This window comes from Macaca fascicularis, chromosome 16, assembly GCF_037993035.2.
Source record: "Macaca fascicularis isolate 582-1 chromosome 16, T2T-MFA8v1.1".
Taxonomy (NCBI): domain Eukaryota; kingdom Metazoa; phylum Chordata; class Mammalia; order Primates; family Cercopithecidae; genus Macaca; species Macaca fascicularis.
In genome coordinates, this window is record NC_088390.1 from 60,707,470 (window position 1) to 60,725,854 (window position 18,385).

Sequence of the window (18,385 nt, forward strand, 5' to 3'; positions counted from 1 at the left end):
GAGATCCGGCCACTGCACTCCAGCCTGGGCGACAGAGCGAGACTCTGTCTCAAAAAAAAAAAAAAAAAAAAAGGAAAGAAAGAAAGGATATAAGAAATATAAGGCCAGGCACGGTAGCTCACGCCTGTAATCCCAGCACTTTGGGAGGCCAAGGCAAGCAGATCACCTGAGGTTGGGAGTTCAAGACCAGCCTGGCCAACATGGTGAAACCCCATCTCTACTAAAAATACAAAGTTAGCTGGACATGGTGGCGTGCACCTGTAATCCAAACTACTCAGGAGGCTGAGGCAGGAGAATCACTTGAACCCGGGAGGTGGAGGTTGCAGTGAGCCGGGATTGTGCCACTGCACTCTAGCCTGGGCCACAGAGAAGAAAAAGAAATATATACAAAGGAAGTATATTCCTTTGTACAAAAGAAATGTAAGAAGGATAAAGCAGACACTAAAGCCGTAAGTTACTGCTAATGGGTAATCCCAGTACTTTGGGAGACCAAGGAGGGAGGATTGCTTGAGCCCAGGATTTCAAGAATACCCCATCTCTAGCCGGGCGCGGTGGCTCAAGCCTGTAATCCCAGCACTTTGGGAGGCCGAGACGGGCGGATCACGAGGTCAGGAGATCGAGACCATCCTGGCTAACACGGTGAAACCCCGTCTCTACTAAAAAATACAAAAAAAAAACTAGCCGGGCGAGGTGGCGGGCGCTTGTAGTCCCAGCTACTCGGGAGGCTGAGGCAGGAGAATGGCGTGAACCCGGGAGGCGGAGCTTGCAGTGAGCTGAGATCCGGCCACTGCACTCCAGCCTGGGTGACAGAGCGAGACTCCGTCTCAAAAAAAAAAAAAAAAAAAAAAAAGAATACCCCATTTCTTAAAAAAACAGATAGGTTACTGTTAGGGGTTGAATCGTGTCCCCCAAAAAAGGATACGGTGAAGTCCTAACCGCCTGTACCTCAGAATGTGACCTTATTTGGAACCGGGATCATTGCAGATGTGATCAGTCAAGGTGAGGTCATACTGGAGGAGGGTGGCCCAGTATGACTGGTGTCTGTATCAAGAGATGGCCGTGTGAAGATGGACACATGGGAAGAGCGCCATGTGACCACGAAGACAGGTCGACGTGTGTGGCTACAAGCCGAATCACACCAGATTGCTCGCACAGATTGCTCACATACCGCCAGGAGCCAGGAAGAGGCAAGGAAGGGGTCAGAGGGAGTACGGCCCTCCCAACACCTTTCTCAGACTTCCAGCCTCCTGAACTGGGAGATGATAAATGTCCATCATTTCAAACAAACCCGAAATGACAGACATGAGAGAGGGAGAGGGAGACAGGTAAAAAGATACTTACAAGAAATATAGGCCAGGCGCAGTGACTCACGCCTGTAATCCCAACACCATGGGAAGCCAAAACAGTAGGATCCTTGAGCCCAGGAGTTTGAGACCAGCCTGGGTAACATAGTGAGACCCCCGTCTCTAAAAAAAATAAAATAAAATGAATTAGCCTGGTGTGGTGGCGGGCGCCCGTGGTCTCAGCTACTTGGGAGGCTGAGGCAGGAGGATCACTTGAGCTCAGGAGTTGAAGGCTGCAGTGAGCCATGATCGTGCCACTGCACTCCAGCCTGGTTGACAGAGCAAGACCCTGCCTCTAAAAAAACAAACAAAACCCCACACAGATGGAAAGTTACTTTGTGAAACAGATACAAAAGATGAGGAGAGATGGAGAGAGTGAGGAAGGGAGACAGGTCTGGCTGCAAACAAAAGGGCTCTCAGAGACAGGGAAATGTCACCTGCCCTGGAGCTGCATCCTGTCACCATGAGGGATGTGCCGAGCGTGCAGTCTGGCACAGATCTGGCTGACGGATGTTGAGGGTCCCATTGCCAGCGGCTTGTCACATCCCCTCCCCACTGCCTCTTTCCGGAGCTGAGCCCAGCTTCTCCGTGGCACTGTGGAGATGAACCTGTCCTGGGGCTCAGAGTGTGGTGTTGGGAGTAGCCTTGGCCTGGTGCCTCTGCCTCGCCTGTCCCCCGACTCTGCTGTGAACAGTCAGTTCCTGTTCGTGGGGGCTTGCACGGGGCAGAGGGATGGATGAGCTGGCTTGCTCAGAACCTCCTGCCAGCCACAAACTGAGCTGTGCTTGTTTTGGACGTGGTAGACTGAGGGGCCCAGGAAGGTAGTCCACATAGCGAAAGTGTGGTGGGACGTGTCAGGAGGGGAGAGTGCTTAGATCTTGCTTTCCCAAGATCAGGGACAAACATCTAGAGCTCCCCTTCCTCTAGCCCCCAAACTGCCCCCTGGTGCTGGGGTGTGGGGGAGACTCAGGGAGCCTCTTGGTCAAGTCCCAGAAGCTCAGGCCCCACCAAGCTGGTGAGTTTTTGTGTCCCTGCTTCAGCTCCTCTCTGACTTTCAATGGGACCTTTCCTTCTCACCCAAGGGGTGGGGCCTCTTAGAGCCCAGCACATGGGTGAAGCAGAGACCCTAGGCCTGGGGGCTACCTGCAGGGAGGGAGTGCCAGAGTTCCTTTTGTCTTTAGGGTTCCTGAGAGCCCGATGTTGGCATAGGATGGTAAGGGATTGGGTAAGTCCATTCACCTCTCTGGGCCTTGGTTGTCATATCTGTAAAAGAACAACCATCCTGCCCTGAGTGGACATGGGGCGGGGGGTGGTAGAGCATCGGGCTGGCCTCCAGAGTGGCTGCTTCCTCCTCTCTTTAGGGTTTGCCCTGTTGCTGTCTGCTGTGTAGCATGGAGCTGAGGGCCAGGAGACCCACTGAGCATTCATTCATTCAACAATCAGGAAGCACCCATTGCCTGACAGGCATTGTGCTGGGCACCAGGGAGACAGCAGTGACCATGTCAGATAAAGCCCCTGAGGCCGTGGAGTTTCCAGTCTAGTGAGAAAAGGGGAAACAGTGAAAACAATAAAGATCATTTCAGTTAGTGACCCAGCTCAGTGAAGAAAGGAAGGCAGCTCACTATGTTATGCTGTGAGTGGGGGCAGCAGGGTGGGAGGTTCTCTGAGAAGAGGACTTTTGAGCTGCCTGTTGAAAGGTCTGTGGGAGAACATTCCAGGCATGGGGAGAGCCAGATCCAAGGTCCCAAGGCAGGATAGGGCAGCTGTATTGAGGGATGTAAAAGAAGGCCAGAGTGGCGGTGGCAGCAAGACAGGAAGAAGGGCTGGGCAGAGGCCACCCCGCAGGCCTGGACTGAGAGGGCCTGGTGAGGAGGAGACTGTTAGCCTGAGAAGGGTGGGGAACCCTGGGAGGGCATTGGAACGCGTTCTCTAGGCCAGCTGTGTGAAGAGCAGGAGGATGAGAGAGGCAGCCTGGAGGCCCACCCGTGAGAAGCAGATTGCAGTGGTCCAGGAAGAGATGGTGGTGGTTGGGCCTGGGCAGGGCAAGGGGCGGTGGAGCTGAGAGGGACCAAGATGCCTGCTCTCCATAGCTCCAGATACACAGACACTGCTCTAGGAAGGCCCTCCCAGTTGCCATGGATTAGGGGGTGGGAGGGGAAGATTGGCTGCTGGGAGGGAATGTGGCTTTGTGCTTGGAAAACAAAGAACAGAGCTTGGGGCCCTCTTCTCCTGGGGGTGGTGGCAGGCCCAGAGGCTGTTGACAGGACCAGAGGCTGGAGCTCAGGGCTGGGCCTGGCAGGAGCAGGCTGCGGCCCCAGGGATCCGGGAGTGGGTAGGTACCCAGCAGAGGGACCCCAGAACCCTCCAGGGGTGAACCCTGTGGCTGCTGGGCTTGGGGCAGGGAGCACCAGGAAGGACAGATAATTAGCGGAATGCTCAGCCCTGCAACCTAGGAGCCAGGCTGTTTGGTGGAGGACGTTTGGGCAACAGTGCCCTGGGCCGTGGGCTTGGGACTCAGTGTGGGGACAAATGCATTTGGGAGCCAATGGCAACCCTTGGGGCTGTGTGGGAGGGACAGGAGGAGGTTGACTGGACTCTGCCTTTGCATCTCTCCCAGCCCTGCCTCTGAGGCCCCGCCTTCCCCGCCCTGAGGTGGGGGCCCACCAGGATGAGCAAGCTGCCCGGGGAGCTGGCCCGAGACTTGGAGTGCAGCCTGCCCGCCGTGGCCTCCCTGGGCTCCTCGCTGTCCCACAGCCAGAGCCTCTCCTCGCACCTCCTTCCACCACCTGAGAAGCGCAGGGCCATCTCTGATGTTCGCCGCACCTTCTGTCTCTTTGTCACCTTCGACCTGCTCTTCATCTCCCTGCTCTGGATCATCGAACTGAATGTGAGTGGAGGCGAGATTGGGGCACAGGCTGTGTTGCAGGCCACCCAGGCCTCAGTTTGTCCATCTGCCACATGGGAGGGCTGCCTCTCCCCTGGGGTTGGTTAGCTGGGTAAAATGAAGACTGGGAGGAACAACAGGGGTTCTCATATTCTGAATGAAGGGCTGTGGAGGGGTTCGGAGCGGTTGCATCATTTGGCCAAGGTCCCTCTGCATGCACATGTGTGAAGGCCACGGCCTTGAACCCACCCTGTGGCTCCAGAGTTCATGCTCTTGGCTTCTGCCCCATACTGCCCCCTAGTGGAGGCTCCCGAGAGAGGAGGAGGGGGAGACCTAGCTCTGGCTGATCTGTTGAAACCTTTGTCTTCTTTCTGCCTGCCACTGCCCCACTGCTCCACTGCCCTCCAGCTCCAGTTGGTTCATTCATTTGTTTGTTCAATCATTCATTCATTCATTCGTTCATTCAGCAAACATTGTTTGAGTTTCTGCTGTGTCCTAGGCACTGTGCTAAAAGCAGATGCTAGCCAGGTGTGGTGTGCACACCTGTTGTCCCAGCTGTTTGGGAGTCTGAGGTGGGAGGATCGCTTGAGCCCAGAAGTCTGAGGCTGCAGTGAGCCATGATTGCACCACTGCATTCCAGCCTGGGTGACAGACTGAGACCCTGACTCAAATAAATAAATAAATAAATAAATAAATAAATAAAAGCAGAGGGCAGAGTGGGAAGCAAAACAGGAAAAACTCCCAGTTCCCAGTGGCTCTAATAAGATGCTGCTGGGCAGCCTGGAGACCAGAGCTGCCCCACCCCCACCCCACATAGTGCTTGGCCCACCCTCGGGAACACAGTCTAGTTGGCAGTGGCTTGATCTGGTCTCCGGGCAGGACCAAGCCCACAGAAGCAGGAGCTCTGGAAGCTGGGCACTCCAGGCTCAGTTCTGTCCCAGCTCCTCCTTGGAATTGACCCGATGACCTCAGCAAGGGACTCGGCCCCATGAGTCCTCCCCTTGTTTTCCTTCTGCAGCGTGGGCTCCCCATCAGAGTTCTGAATGGCAAGGGCCCTTCCTCCAGGTCTCAAGCTTATGTGACAAGAAAACAATGTCTTGTTAATAGAGGTGATGAGCTCGGAGAAGGGGCCAGCTCGGGGCAAAGAAAATAAGTTTGATGCTGGGCATGTTGAGCTAGAGGGAGAGACAGGGCTCTGAGGCTCTGAGGGTGACTGTCCATTGTGCCCTGGAGATGAGCTGGCACCTTCAGTGAGCTGGAGCCACAGCCATGGATGGCCCTAGGGGCCATCTTACCCATGAAAAAGCTGTGGCCCAGCAGGCTCAGGGCCTTCTGCAGAGCTTCTGAGGTCTTTGGCAGACTTCCTTTTCAAGGTCCCATCCGACATCAAAGCAAACACTAAAACTTACCTGCATCCTTCATTGAATACATGTTTCCTTACCCAAGAAGAGCTGAAAAGATTTTGATAAGTTTACTTTTGTTTTTTTTTTTGTTTGTTTTGAGACAGGGTCTCGCTCTGTTGGCCAGGCTGGAGTGCAGTGGTGTGATCACAGCTCACTGTAGCCTCCGACTCCTAGGTTCAAAGGTTCCTCCCACCTCAGCCTCCCCAGTAGCTGGGACCACAGGTGCACCACCACGTGTAGCTATTTTTTTTTTTTTTGGTAGAAGTGGAGTCTCACTATGTTGCCCAAGCTGGTCTCAAACTGCTGGGCTCAAGTGATCCTCCCATCTTGGCTTCTCACAGTGCTGGGATTAGAGGCATGAGCCACTGTGCCTGACCTCTGTAATTGTGCCTTTGAAGTTATTTGGCTGTGTCGGCTGCGATTGCTCTGCAGTCCTCATGCATACCTGGGAATATTGCAAAGTGAGAAGGTCTAACTTACTAATTGTTTTCAGATGTCATGAAACATTTCAGAATCCTGCATTGAACAATTAGTAGAGTGCGCATGATGTTTCCCTTGGCAGACATTTAATATTGTATTGATTTTCAGTCTTGTAGTTTTAGTTTTATATTTGGGAGCATATATATTTTTAGTTCGCTGACAGACTGTGTCTGTGTTGCCCAGTGGTTATAAGAACCTCAGTAGGGTCGTGCTGAGCAGGGGATTTGGAGCCAGAGAGTGGCAAAGCAGGGGCTGAGACTTGGCTGTCCCAAGTCCTGATCAGTCAGCACCAGTGGGTGCCCAGGCTGGAGAGAAGAGGAAGGAGGACAGAGCTCTGAGGCCCAGTGACTGAGGGTGGAAGGGGCTGCAGAGCCCAGGACAGAGTCTGAGGAGCAAGAGGAGTGTTGGGTGGTGTGGGTTGGGTGGGGTGGGTAGGTGGCAGGCCTGGAGGCCTCAGCAGCAGCCAGAGGAGAGGCGGCATCAGATTTCGTGGGGCTGGGGTGGGCTTGAGGTAGAGAGGCACATGGTGGGGCTGTGTGCTCAGTGGGGGAGCATCTGCATCTTTAACAAGCCTCCCCCTGCCAGATTTGGCTGCCCTGCTGGAGAGCAGAAGCCCCGGTCTAGGCAGTTGTGAGGGGTCTTCCTCTCCAGGGTTCCTGGGCTCCATCGCCCAGAGTCTCCCTGTGTCCTGTCTTCTCCAAGGTGGCTGAAGAAGCCTAGGCCTGTCACCCCTGTCCTTCCAAGGAGTCAGGCCAGAGTCTGGCCTGCTGTCCGTCCAGTTCCCTCAGACCTCTGGACATTGGAGTTGGGGCCAAGGCCTCAGGGGTCCTGGTGAAAATGTCTGGCTGACTGGGGTAGGGACAGAGGCAAGGACACATCCACTCTGTCTCCACCCTCTCCAGCAGCGTGATGGATTTTGCCCATTAAGCATAAACCTAATCAATTGATTTGCTACCTGAGGCTCTGTCTGACACCACTGCCCACCCCCAGCCCCCATCAGCTCAGATGGATTATGGCTGGGAAGATGGAGCACTGCAGTGCCAGGAGGGAGATGGAATTCCGTCGGAGGTGGGCTTCCAGCGCCCTTCTGCTGGCCCTGTGTAGGGCGCATTGCCTCCCCTGCACAGCCCCCAAGCCTCCCAGCCTGCCCCTTCCTGGGCAGGGTGCTGGAAGCTAGCCCTGCCTATCAGGGCGGCCTGGATCCTTAGGGCAGTGGTATTGGTGTCTGAGGTCTCTGGCCTTGGGCTGAGCTCCTTTGGTGCTTCTGGGGCCCCCTGGTGGTGGCTTAGCACTAACAGCCTCCCCTCCAGGTTCCTCCTTCCCCTACCTCTTGCCACTTCTGGGAGGTGAGGGGCAGCCCCAGGCCCTTGCTTCTACCTGCAGAGCTCTTCCTATCTCCCTCTCACAGACCAACACAGGCATCCGCAAGAACTTGGAGCAGGAGATCATCCAGTACAACTTCAAAACTTCCTTCTTCGACATCTTCGTGAGTGGCCTTGGGAGATCCCGGGGACCCTGGAGGCAGAGAGGGAGCAGGGAAATGACTTCCGCTGGGTTCTCTTTCTGCAGCATATATCCAGTCTGATCAGAGATTCAGCTCCCATCCTTTGGGAGCCATCAGTCGTTAAAACCTTTTTTCCACAAGGCCGGGCATGGTGGCTCGTGCCTGTAATCCTAGCACTTTGGGAGTCCGGGGTGGGTGGATCACTTGAGGTTAGGAGTTTGAAACCAGCTTGGCCATCATGGTGAAACCCCATCTCTACTAAAAATACAAAAAATTAGCTGGGCGTGGTGGTGCGCGCCTATAATCCCAGTTACTTGGGAGGCTGAGGCAGGAGAATCACTTGAACTTGGGAGGCGGAGGTTGCAGTGAGCCAAGATTGAGTGAGACTCTGTCTCAAAAAAATAAATAAATAAATAACCTTTCCTCCACAAAGCCCCCGTCAGAGAGCCCCAGGTGGGAGAGGGAAGATAAGACCCCTGTCCAAGGTTACATCCAAATTGTCCCAGAGAAATGCTGACTCAGTCGTTGTCCCCTGAGGTGTGCATGCCCATAGGGAGGGAATGTGGGGGCAGGACCAGAGGGGAGGTCAGCCTGCAGCACGGTTGGGGGCATTAGCTTCCTGTGATAGCCTGGCTCCCATCCCACCAGGTCCTGGCCTTCTTCCGCTTCTCTGGACTGCTCCTGGGCTATGCCGTGCTGCGGCTCCAGCACTGGTGGGTGATTGCGGTAAGATGCCACTTCCCTGGCAGCTCCTGGGCCCTGGAAGGGCTGGTGGAAGGGATGGGATGGAGGAGAACTCACTTCCCAGCCTCTGCCTTCCCCTTCCTCCTTCCCTCCCCTGGGCAGGTCACGACGCTGGTGTCCAGTGCATTCCTCATTGTCAAGGTCATCCTCTCTGAGGTCAGTGGCTCAGGGTCTGGCCAGTCTGGTGGGCATCAGACCTCAGTGGTATGCTTCTAGAGAGGAGCATTTCTCTAATTTGGGGTGTCTGTCCCTGTTGTCCGGATTAGGGGGAGAGGGAATCCTGTGCTTTGGTATCTCTAAGGAATCATCCTTCCCTGACTTAGCCCCCTGAAGCTCCAAGAATCAGAAAGTTATTCCTCCAGCCTAATCCCAGTTTATCCTGCTGCAGACTTGAGAGGGTTCCCAAGCAGCTGGTACCAGGAATGGGGTATATGCCAGTTTGGCTGGCTAGAGTTGGTAGCCACAGGAGAGGGCTCTGGGTTTGGGGTGACCCCTGCCATGGAGCTCAGCCCCCTCCCTCCACAGCTGCTCAGCAAAGGGGCATTTGGCTACCTGCTCCCCATCGTCTCCTTCGTCCTCGCCTGGTTGGAGACCTGGTTCCTTGACTTCAAAGTCCTACCCCAGGAAGCCGAAGAGGAACGATGTGAGGGCTCATGGGTAGGGGGGTGCAGCGAGGGTTGCCCCAGCCCCAAGGGAGGGGAGTTGCGGGCATGACAGTCAGTCTGAAGCATCTTGCCACCTCTGAGCAGCCTCCAGTAACCTGAGGGGGAGCTTGGCTGTTGGTACCCCAGGCTGCTAGGGTGTTACTGTGCTCAGTCTGGGACCGTGGCGGCCCATGTCTGCTTCTCCAGGGTATCTTGCCGCCCAGGCTGCTGTTGCCCGTGGACCCCTGCTGTTCTCCAGTGCTCTGTCCGAGGGACAGTTCTATTCACCTCCAGAATCCTTTGCAGGTGAGGGCTGGTGTGTGGGGGAACTGCTTTCAGGGAGGGGCCTTGTGAGGAATGGGGTAGGCTGGGTCTGTTCTTTCTATTCCTTCTATCAGGCTCCCTGGGGAAAGCCAACAACCCTCTCCCACACACTTTTATCCCCCACATCCTTGCACTCACATACCCGAACCCCACTACCTCCCCACACTCTCCCCACCCCTTGCCATTGTCATCTGTGCCTGTTTTCTGCAGGGTCTGACAATGAATCAGATGAAGAAGTTGCTGGAAAGAAAAGTTTCTCTGCTCAGGTATTTGCCTGCCTATCCCCAACCCCTGCCCTTGGAATGGGCGCCTGGAGGAGGGCCAGTGCAGGGGTCAGCCGGGGTGGGCAGGGGTTTCCCAGTAGAGGCTGAACCTCGGGCAATGCCCATCTGAATGCCCCTCCACCAGTCCAGCCCCCTAGGTCTGCCTCATGGTTGGGCGCACAGGAGGAGCAGCCACAGGCCTGCAGGGCCCAGGGAGACCAGCCCAGATCCCCCACATGTGACTGGGCCAGGCCCCTCTGGGAAGCATGTGGTATGTCTAGAGAGAGAACAGGCCACGAACATGGGGAGTTGTAGGCCCCAGGCTGACCCCTCGCTGCCTTCTGCTTCTGTCCAGGAGCGGGAGTACATCCGCCAGGGGAAGGAGGCCACAGCAGTGGTGGACCAGATCTTGGCCCAGGAAGAGAACTGGAAGTTTGAGAAGAATAATGTAAGAAGCCCTCTCCCACCTGACCTTCCCATGCGTGTTAGGAGTTCCTGTTCCCTTTTCTGAGGCCTCAGGAGGAAACCCAAGGATTACATGGGTTGGAGCCATATTCCTGCCCCAAGAGAGGGAGCTGGGCCCTCGGGTCGGCAGGAGGCCGAACTGGATTGGACGTTTCCCCCACCCCGCTCAGCCCCGTCTTCCCGGCACCACCCTGTCTTTACTTCCCTGCTGTTCTGCCCCCTTGGCTCCAGGCTTTGAAGGGGAAGCCAGGCTTCTGCTCTGCGTCCGTTGTTTCATTTCATGATCAAAACAACATTATCAACAAAGATCGTAGAGAGCTTGGAAAACAGAGGGAAACATGCCCCAGACCCTCTCCCTGGCCAGTTCCTGTGGCAGCCCCATTGGCCTGGAGACATGGTTTTTCGTGGTTGCAGCGGCAGCTGTGCCCCCGTCTTTTAACTCAGCATCAAAAGCCTCTCTCCCGCCAGTGCTGTAGGTTTGTTAGAGCTGCTGTTTTGTAACAGCTGCTCAGGTAGCCCCAGACTCCTGGAGTTTTCCACCCTGTGCTGTTAAAAACCTGCCCTGCCTGTCACCCATTTCTGTGCCACCAGCCCACCCCCTGCCTCCACTCTCCTCCCTGCCACCTTCTGTCCCTGCCACAGGAATATGGGGACACCGTGTATACCATTGAAGTTCCCTTTCACGGCAAGACGTTCATCCTGAAGGTGAGTGAGGGGAGCGGGTGTCCTGGAGCCCCAGACAGCACAGGAGGCTCTAGGAAGGGGCTGAGGGGTCCTCTGGTGGGTGTCCACCAAGAGGGAAGGATTGGTCTGCCCGAGCCCATCTGGCACCACCCAGCCCTCTGCCGCCCTGTCCCAGACCTTCTTGCCCTGCCCTGCGGAGCTCGTGTACCAGGAGGTGATCCTGCAGCCCGAGAGGATGGTGCTGTGGAACAAGACAGTGACCGCCTGCCAGGTGAGCCCAGCCTGGCTGCCTCTTAAGGCACAGATTGGGGCACAGCCACGCCCCAGTGGGATCACTGAAGCACTCTGCGCCTCAGCTGCCCCATGTGTACAGTGGGTGTAATGGTAACAGTGCCTGCTCGAGAGGGTTGGGAGGAGGGCAGGAGGAGTGCTCATCAGGTGCTGCCCAGGGCCTGCGGATGGCGATAGCTCTTAGTAAAGGGCCCGGGCAGAGGAGGCTGGCCTGGGGAGTTCCCATCCCTGGGGTTTTCCTGGGGCCACCTGTTCCAAAAGTCTCCGTTGATGGCCCTCAGATCCTGCAGCGAGTGGAAGACAACACCCTCATCTCCTATGACGTGTCTGCAGGGGCTGCGGGCGGCGTGGTCTCCCCAAGGTGAGTCCCTGCCGGGCCCCCTCCTCTCAGCCAGGCCTTCTGCACTTTGGCCTTGGGTCATTGTCCCCTGAACTAACCCTCCCTCCCGCAGGGACTTTGTGAATGTCCGGCGCATTGAGCGGCGCAGGGACCGATACTTGTCATCAGGGATCGCCACCGCACACAGTGCCAAGCCCCCGACGCACAAATATGTCCGGTGAGCCTCACTTTGCCTGGGGTCACCCCTGCCAGCCCCTCCCCTGGGAGCATTGAGCAGCGCAGGGTACAGCATGTACAGCTGGGCACTTCCCCTGCTGAGGCTGCGTTCCTGTTTCCTGTCCCGCTGGGCTCTGCTCCTCCCGGCCACTAATCCTGCTAATCTTGCTGCTTTGTCTGTGGAGGTGGGGGGTGGTGGACAGCTGGAACCAAGCCACCTGGAGGGGTGGAGGGGACATGCAGCGGTGGCTGGCCATGGATGGGGACCCGTGCAGGGAAGGGGCCTGAGAGTCATGTGCTCACCCTGGGCTGATTGACCTGAGCAGGACGCTCTATGCTCTGGGTTTCATCTTCCTGCCTAAGGAGACTTGGGTCCCCTTTCGTCCCCCTCACCCTGTCCTCACTCCCTCACCTTTCTTTGGAGTGGCTCAGGAGTCCCCCAAAGATAAAGGGATTATGGTCTTCCCGCATCTGTGCCTGGGCTTCTGAAGTCTTCCCTTTTGTCTAGTCTTAGGCTGTGGTGCTGTGGGTGGCCCCCTTCCATAGACCCCACTCTTCCCCATCTCCTCCTGGGTTCCAGCAGGAGCACTGTTCTTTGGATAGGGTGCCAGGCTCTGCTTTGGGCACTGGACAGACTTGCTGGGTGCAGGGCAAGCTTACTTCCTCTCTGGATACCAACTTCCTTATCTGCGGAGTGGGCTCAGGCATGCTTAGTGGAGCTGAGGGAGAATGAAATGGTGATGGGATGTGAACTGTGCCTCCCAGGCTTAGTCTCCTCCTGAGCAGGTGTCCCCTCCTGAAAGGGAAGGGGTAAGAAGTGCCAGCCCAGCCTACTCTGCCATAGCAGGGCTGACCTGGAATCTGTAGACAGAGTGGATGAGGGCTGGGAAGGTGGTGAGCTCCCTGCCCCTGGGGGTGTGCAAGCACTAACAGGCTGTTGGAGGATTCAAGCATCACAGAGTGAGTGGGGGTGGAGAGCCGATTCTCAGCCCCTGGGACACCTGTGCTAAGCCTTGTTCAGACAGGGTAGCTCTGCCTTTCTGCTTGCAGCCCAGTCCCAGCTGGGCCAAGAATGGAGGGTGAGTGGTGGGGGCTGCTGGGGGGTGTCAGGGCCTCACTCTGTTCCAAAAGTCCCCCCAATGATGCCTCTTTCCATAGGGGAGAGAATGGCCCCGGGGGCTTCGTCGTGCTCAAGTCGGCCAGTAACCCCCGTGTCTGCACCTTTGTCTGGATTCTTAATACAGATCTCAAGGTGGGGTGCTGGGGGGCTGCCAGGTGGGTTCCATGGAGTAGAGGGGACCCTGCTGCTGCCTTGGTTGCTGCGTGACCTTGGGAGCTCTCTGCCATGCCTGGGCCTCCCCTGTGTCAGCTCCTTTCTTACTTGAAAACTCGGGTCAGGGTCCAGATGGTCTCTTAGCCCTGGATTGCTGTAGGGCATGTGCCCCCACTTCTTACCTCTGAGTCCTGAGGCCCTGAGGAGGGGTGGCTGGCGGCCAGCCCAGCCCCACCCTGGTCTGTTTGTGTGGCTGGTGCCAAGAGCCAGGCCCAGCATGTTCTTCCCGCCAGGGGTGAGTGGGAGAGGGCGGCCCAGGCTGGATTCCAGAGCTGCACCTGCATTCTGACCCAGAGCCCCCCTGCTGGTGCCAGCTGCAAGGGGAGACCCTGCTGAGGGCAGGCCGTCAAGTGACTTCTGCCTGCCTTCCCCCAGGGCCGCCTGCCCCGGTACCTCATCCACCAGAGCCTCGCGGCCACCATGTTTGAATTTGCCTTTCACCTGCGACAGCGCATCAGCGAACTGGGGGCTAGGGCGTGACTGTGCCCCACCCACCCTGCGGGCCAGGGTCCTGTCGCCACCACTTCCAGAGCCAGAAAGGGGGCCAGTTGGGCTTCCACTGCCCACATAGGACCCGGCCCCAGGCTGTCACCCTCCACCGAGCCATGCAGTGCCTGGAGTCGACTGTCTGAGCAGGCTGTGGGGTGGAGCACTGGACTCTGGGGCTCCCCTGGCTGGAGAAAGTGGGGTCTGGCCTGCTGATGTTTACATGGTGCCCTGCCTCCTGGAGGAGCAGATTGCTGTCCCCTGCCTTGCCAGGGCAGGGTCTGGGCTGGGCGCCTGACTTGGCTGGGGAGGGCCAGCGCGGGGGCAGGGCAGGGCAGGGCAGGCTAGGCTGTCACCCGTGTGAAGATGAAGGGGTTCTTCATCTGCCTGCGCTCTCGTGGGTTTTTTTAGGATTATTGAAAGAGTCTGGGACCCTTGTTGGGGAGTGGGTGGCAGGTGGGAGTGGGCTGCTGGCCATGAATCTCTGCCTCTCCCAGGCTGTCCCCCTCCTCCCAGGGCCTCCTGGGGGACCTTTGTAATTTAAGCCAATTAAAAATATGGACTCAAAAAAAAAAAAAAATTCCAGCCCCTCCCGCTGCCTTGCCTCTTGAGGGAAGAGGAAGGCAGGCAGCAGCTTGGATGAAGAGGGAGACCCCTCACACAACCTCTCCTGGGCTCACAGGAGGGCGGAGCCTGGGGAGCCAGTTCCTGGAACATGCCCCCCCCTTTCCTGACCTGTTCAACTGAGCAGATGACTGGTCAGAAAAAGTGCCCCGCCCCCTGCCAGGCCTCAGCTGGGCAAGTTAAAGTCTCTAGTCCAGGAATGGAGGTGGGGGTATGGGCACCTGGCAGTGCTCACAGCAAGCCTTGACTGTGTGGCCTGAAGGTGGGGCCTGAGCTTCAGGGTCACTGAGGCATCTCTGGGATCCCAGCCACCTGGAGCCCCGGACCTCCCAGACTCCACTTACCCATTGCCTCTCCCCCCACCACACTCACACCAGCGGTAGCCTGGAGCCGGGATCGCAGGGCGGGGCCAGGCCACTGCCCTCCTCCTCCCTCCTGGCTGGCTTGCCCCCTTGCCTGCCTGCACGCAGGCTTCCAGCAGAGCCAGCTTCTTCAGAGCCAGGTGGATCCTGTCTTGGTCCTGCCTAGGTGTGTGACCCTGGGCGAATCTACCTCTCTCAGCTTCTGCTTCCTACTTTATGAAAATGTGACTGATGTCACAGGGTTGTTACGAGATTAAAAGATACGAAGAACCGGGCACAGTGCTCAGTAATCAGTAGTCTGCAATTCTGCACCCAGGTGGGTGCCCATGGGCCTTACCTGCTCCTGGGTACTCTGCTCTCCCCACGGGGTCCTGAGCTCAGCCCCTGTCACTGCCTCTCCTGCTGCCCTTTGCTTTGTCCACTCGGCAATGTTCTCACTCATCCCCCCACGCCTACCACCTGTGTGCCAGCTTCTTGGACCATGAGTTGCCACTCCTGGGGTGCTGGACTGTCCCCACAGCCATCTGTCTCCCCTGCTCCCCATGAAGGAGAGCCAGTCCCCTCCCAGGTAGCACATCAGAGCTGGCAGGCTCCAGAGGTCTTCTGGTCCTCTTGTAGTGGCCAGAAAGTGGGGAAAGGGGCCCAGAGAGGGACAGGAACTGACACATGGTCACACAGGCTATTTATGGCTGATCTGGAGCTGGAGCCAGGCCTTCTGTCATCCATCAGAGCCCCTGGATTTCCATTTCACCCAACACAGGGTGTTGGGGTAGAACTGGAGGCCCCCTCCACCCCTACTGTCCTGTCTCCTAAGACCACTTATCTGACCACCAGCTGTGGGGAAGGAAAACACTTGACCAAAGCTTATGCCCCAGGTTCCCAGGTATGGAATTGACTTCCTCTGCCCCTGCTGGTGTGGTGAGGGTGACTGGGGACGAGGCACTAGGCCTTCGGTGCAGGCGCCTGAGGACGTGGTTGCACTGTCCCTTCTGGGGATGTGCCCTTGAGCCCAGGCAGAGGAGAGCACAGCCAGGGCAGGACCTGGCAGCCCTGGTACAGAGCCCAGAGGGGGCATCAGTTCCTGCTGGTCCTGTTCTGTTTACAGACAAGCTGCTGTCCTCCCTGCAAAGGGGAGTGGGTGGGGCAGAGGGCAAGTGCCAGGGGGGCACGAGGCTGGGCATGTGGCTGGCCTGAGACGGTGTCTGAGTAATGTCAGGCACCTGGAGGCATAGGGCCCTGGACCCCAGACCTCTGACCAGGGAGCAGCCAGCGTCCAGGTACCCTAACCCCTGCCCTGGGTCCGGCGTCCCCCCATTAGTGAGTCTTGGCTCTGCTTATAGCATCTGACACCAGAGGGGCCGAAAATAGCCCCTGGAGAAGGGGGAGGAGGGGGCTATTTAAAGGGCCTGGGAGGGGAGAGGGAGTGAGGAGTGATCATGGCTACCTCAGAGCTGAGCTGCGAGGTGTCCGAGGAGAACTGTGAGCGCCGGGAGGCCTTCTGGGCAGAATGGAAGGATCTGACACTGTCCACACGGCCTGAGGAGGGGTGAGTGTGGGTCTGCCAGAGTCCTGCCTCTGCTCCTCCAAAGCACCCTCACTGAGCCCTGAGGCCAGAGCATGAAGCCCTGGAGAAATTTCTGGGGGTGGGAGAAGGAAGAATGCCCCATGGGAAGAGCAAAGGGGAACCACCCCTCCCGCTCCCAGGTCCCAGCAGCCCTGGGGAGCCCCCCACCCAGCCTGTTCCCGGAGAGCAACAGCTCCCAAGAACTCACTGCCCCTCCCCTCTCCCTAGCTGCTCCCTGCATGAGGAGGACACCCAGAGACATGAGACCTACCACCAGCAGGGGCAGTGCCAGGCGCTGGTGCAGCGCTCGCCCTGGCTGGTGATGCGGATGGGCATCCTCGGCCGTGGGCTGCAGGAGTACCAGCTGCCCTACCAGCGGGTACTGCCACTGCCCATCTTCACCCCTGCCAAGATGGGCGCCACCAAGGAGGAGCGCGAGGACACCCCCATCCAGCTGCAGGAGCTGCTGGCGCTGGAGACAGCCCTGGGTGGCCAGTGTGTGGACCGCCAGGAGGTGGCTGAGATCACCAAGCAGCTGCCCCCTGTGGTGCCTGTCAGCAAGCCCGGTGCCCTTCGTCGCTCCCTGTCCCGCTCCATGTCCCAGGAAGCACAGAGAGGCTGAGAGGGACTGTGACTTGGGCTCCGCTGTGCCCGCCCTGGGCTGGGCCCTTCCTGGCTAGGACTGTGGAGGGGAGCTGCTGGCCATGGCTGCTTTGTAGTTTGCCCAGAGTTGGGGGTTAGGGGAGGAGGGAGCCAGAGGCCAGGATGCCTGAGCCCCCTGAGTTCCCAAAGGGAGGGTGGCAGAGACGGTGGGCACTAAGGGTGGAGAGTTGGGGGCCAGCACAGCTGAGGACCCTCAGCCCCAGGAGAAGGGACAAAAGATACTGGTGAGGGCAAGAGGTGCCTGGGAGGAGTGGCCCTGATCCAGGAAAATGTGAGGGGAATCTGGAATGCTCTAGGCAGAAGAAGCTGGGAGAGAGGGGGAGGTGAAGAGGGCAGAGGCAAGGATGGTGGGGCCCCCAGCACCTTCTGTTAGTGCCGCAATAAATGCTCAATCATGTGCCAGAGTTGCGTCTCTTTCCTTGTGGTTGTCGGGGCTGGCCCATGGGTGTCCCCCCAGTGCCCACTTCTGGGACCAGGCTCTGCATCTGAGCTAAATATGGCAGAGCTAATGAGTACGCCCCATACTTGGGGTGGGGAGGCCAGGACAGAACTATAAACAGAGTGCTGTCTCCAGTCTCCTTCCCGTACCCTGACCCATGCCCAGTCCTGGCTTCTGTGTTCAGCCCCCTGGCACTGGGTGGTACCCAGCAAGCCAGCTGGCATCCAGAGTTTGTTTCAACGATGTCTCGTGGAGAATATAGAGGGGCTGGTGCCAGGACTGTCCTTGGCTTTGACTCAGGGTGTGAAGAGGGTCAGTGACCTCAAAGCTAATCTGCCTCTCAGTTCTGAATCCAAGCAGAATCAATCCTCGGCTGTGTCTCGACCCACCCTCCCTGCCCTGGAAGCCAGGGAAGGTTGGAGGTGCTAGGGGTCAGGTTCCTCTCTGTGACCCCTGCAGCTGTTGTGGTGACTCATGTCCCAACCTGGCTGCCTCTCCCAAGGAGACTTTCCCCTGGGGACAAGCGGGAGGGGAGGACATGGAGGAGGCCCACATCAAGCGGGTCCAGGAACCCACGATGGCAGGAGCTGGGCTGGTGGCCTACCCAGGGCAGAAGGGTCCCGGACTCATCCATAGGGGAAGGAAGGGGTCTTCAGGGAGACCACGGAGATGCCACAGGCAGAATTGGCTTCCCATCCGGGAGATAGGTGGGGACTCCCTGGCATTTTGACAGCCAGGACCTGGGGCGCTGAGCAGAACCTGCAGGCCTGACCTGGCCGCTCCTTTGGAGCAAAGCTGGAGTGTGGGCTGCGAGAGGAGAGGGGTCAGAGCCCCTGCATCCGCAGGACCCCAAATCGGCTGGGCCCCAAGGCCCGGACTGCGCCCCCTGGTGGCCCTAGCGGCCCTCTGCGAATGCGTCCTGCCTCTCCTCCGCCCAAGCCCTCTGCCCTCACCTGGGTCCGGTGATCCCGACGTGGTGGGAACAACCCGAACTCGAACTTTCCGTCCTCGGCAGCCCCCCAGATAAGCGGCTGGGAACCCGCGGGGCCCGCAGGGGAGGCCCGGCTGTTCCGCCCGCTAAGTGCATTAGCACAGCTCACCTCCCTTATCGCGCCTGCCATCGGACGGGCGGTGCCGCGCCCTGCTCTGGGGCCCCCGGAACGGACTGTCCTTTCTGGGGCGGGGTGGCGCGGGGGAGAGCTGGAGGGCCCGGTGGCATAGGAAAGGACAAGAGAGGCCTGGAGGAGGGGCGGGGAAGGGGAGTTGGGTGGCAGTTCTAAGGGAAGGGTGGGTGCTGGGACGGGTGTCCGGGAGGGAGGGAAGCCTGGT

General features: G+C 58.1%; 2 protein-coding genes and 1 long non-coding RNA gene across 19 annotated transcripts in view; 2 read left to right on the forward strand and 1 right to left on the reverse strand.

Annotated features, from left to right (window-relative positions):
- STARD3 (StAR related lipid transfer domain containing 3) overlaps positions 1-13,984 on the forward strand; it is a 27,244-nt gene extending 13,260 nt beyond the window's left edge. For 2 of the 17 annotated variants that reach the window (XR_012425786.1, XR_012425785.1), the window contains 14 exons: positions 3,961-4,230; positions 7,519-7,596; positions 8,263-8,327; positions 8,461-8,514; positions 8,884-9,001; positions 9,210-9,308; positions 9,537-9,592; positions 9,945-10,037; positions 10,697-10,759; positions 10,914-11,009; positions 11,311-11,390; positions 11,482-11,586; positions 12,744-12,837; positions 13,294-13,984. Coding sequence is in view for 6 of the 17 variants with exons in the window: in XM_074019497.1 (XP_073875598.1) it covers positions 4,012-4,230; positions 7,519-7,596; positions 8,263-8,340; positions 8,461-8,514; positions 8,884-9,001; positions 9,210-9,308; positions 9,537-9,592; positions 9,945-10,037; positions 10,697-10,759; positions 10,914-11,009; positions 11,311-11,390; positions 11,482-11,586; positions 12,744-12,837; positions 13,294-13,398 (1,338 nt within the window). In the remaining 11 variants the exon portion in view is untranslated. Of the gene's footprint in view, positions 1-3,574; positions 3,676-3,960; positions 4,231-7,518; positions 7,597-8,262; positions 8,341-8,460; positions 8,515-8,883; positions 9,016-9,209; positions 9,309-9,536; positions 9,593-9,944; positions 10,038-10,285; positions 10,760-10,913; positions 11,010-11,310; positions 11,391-11,481; positions 11,587-12,743; positions 12,861-13,293 lie in introns of those variants that run through there. The other 15 variants (XM_074019497.1, XM_005584028.4, XR_012425792.1 and 12 more) reach the window with 13 other exon arrangements.
- Positions 5,703-18,154, reverse strand: LOC141408811 (uncharacterized). Its single transcript, XR_012425794.1, has 3 exons — positions 18,010-18,154; positions 7,438-7,625; positions 5,703-6,075 (listed from the first exon to the last, which is right to left on the reverse strand). It is a non-coding gene; the product is annotated as an uncharacterized lncRNA (long non-coding RNA).
- TCAP (titin-cap) lies at positions 15,816-17,019 on the forward strand. Its single transcript, XM_045376000.2, has 2 exons — positions 15,816-15,936; positions 16,183-17,019. Exons 1-2 carry the CDS (start codon positions 15,827-15,829, stop codon positions 16,574-16,576), a joined length of 504 nt encoding a protein of 167 aa, XP_045231935.1. The 5' UTR covers positions 15,816-15,826; the 3' UTR covers positions 16,577-17,019.
- Positions 18,155-18,385: the final 231 nt, after the last annotated feature.

What these genes read in the sequence shown, in the direction of transcription:
- TCAP (XM_045376000.2), top strand. Translation starts at nt 15,827, where the DNA reads ATGGCTACCTCAGAGCTGAGCTGCGAGGTGTCCGAGGAGAACTGTGAG. An exon ending in TCCACACGGCCTGAGGAGGG is followed by an intron (nt 15,937 to 16,182) that starts GTGAGTGTGGGT and finishes CCCTCTCCCTAG; the next exon opens with CTGCTCCCTGCATGAGGAGG.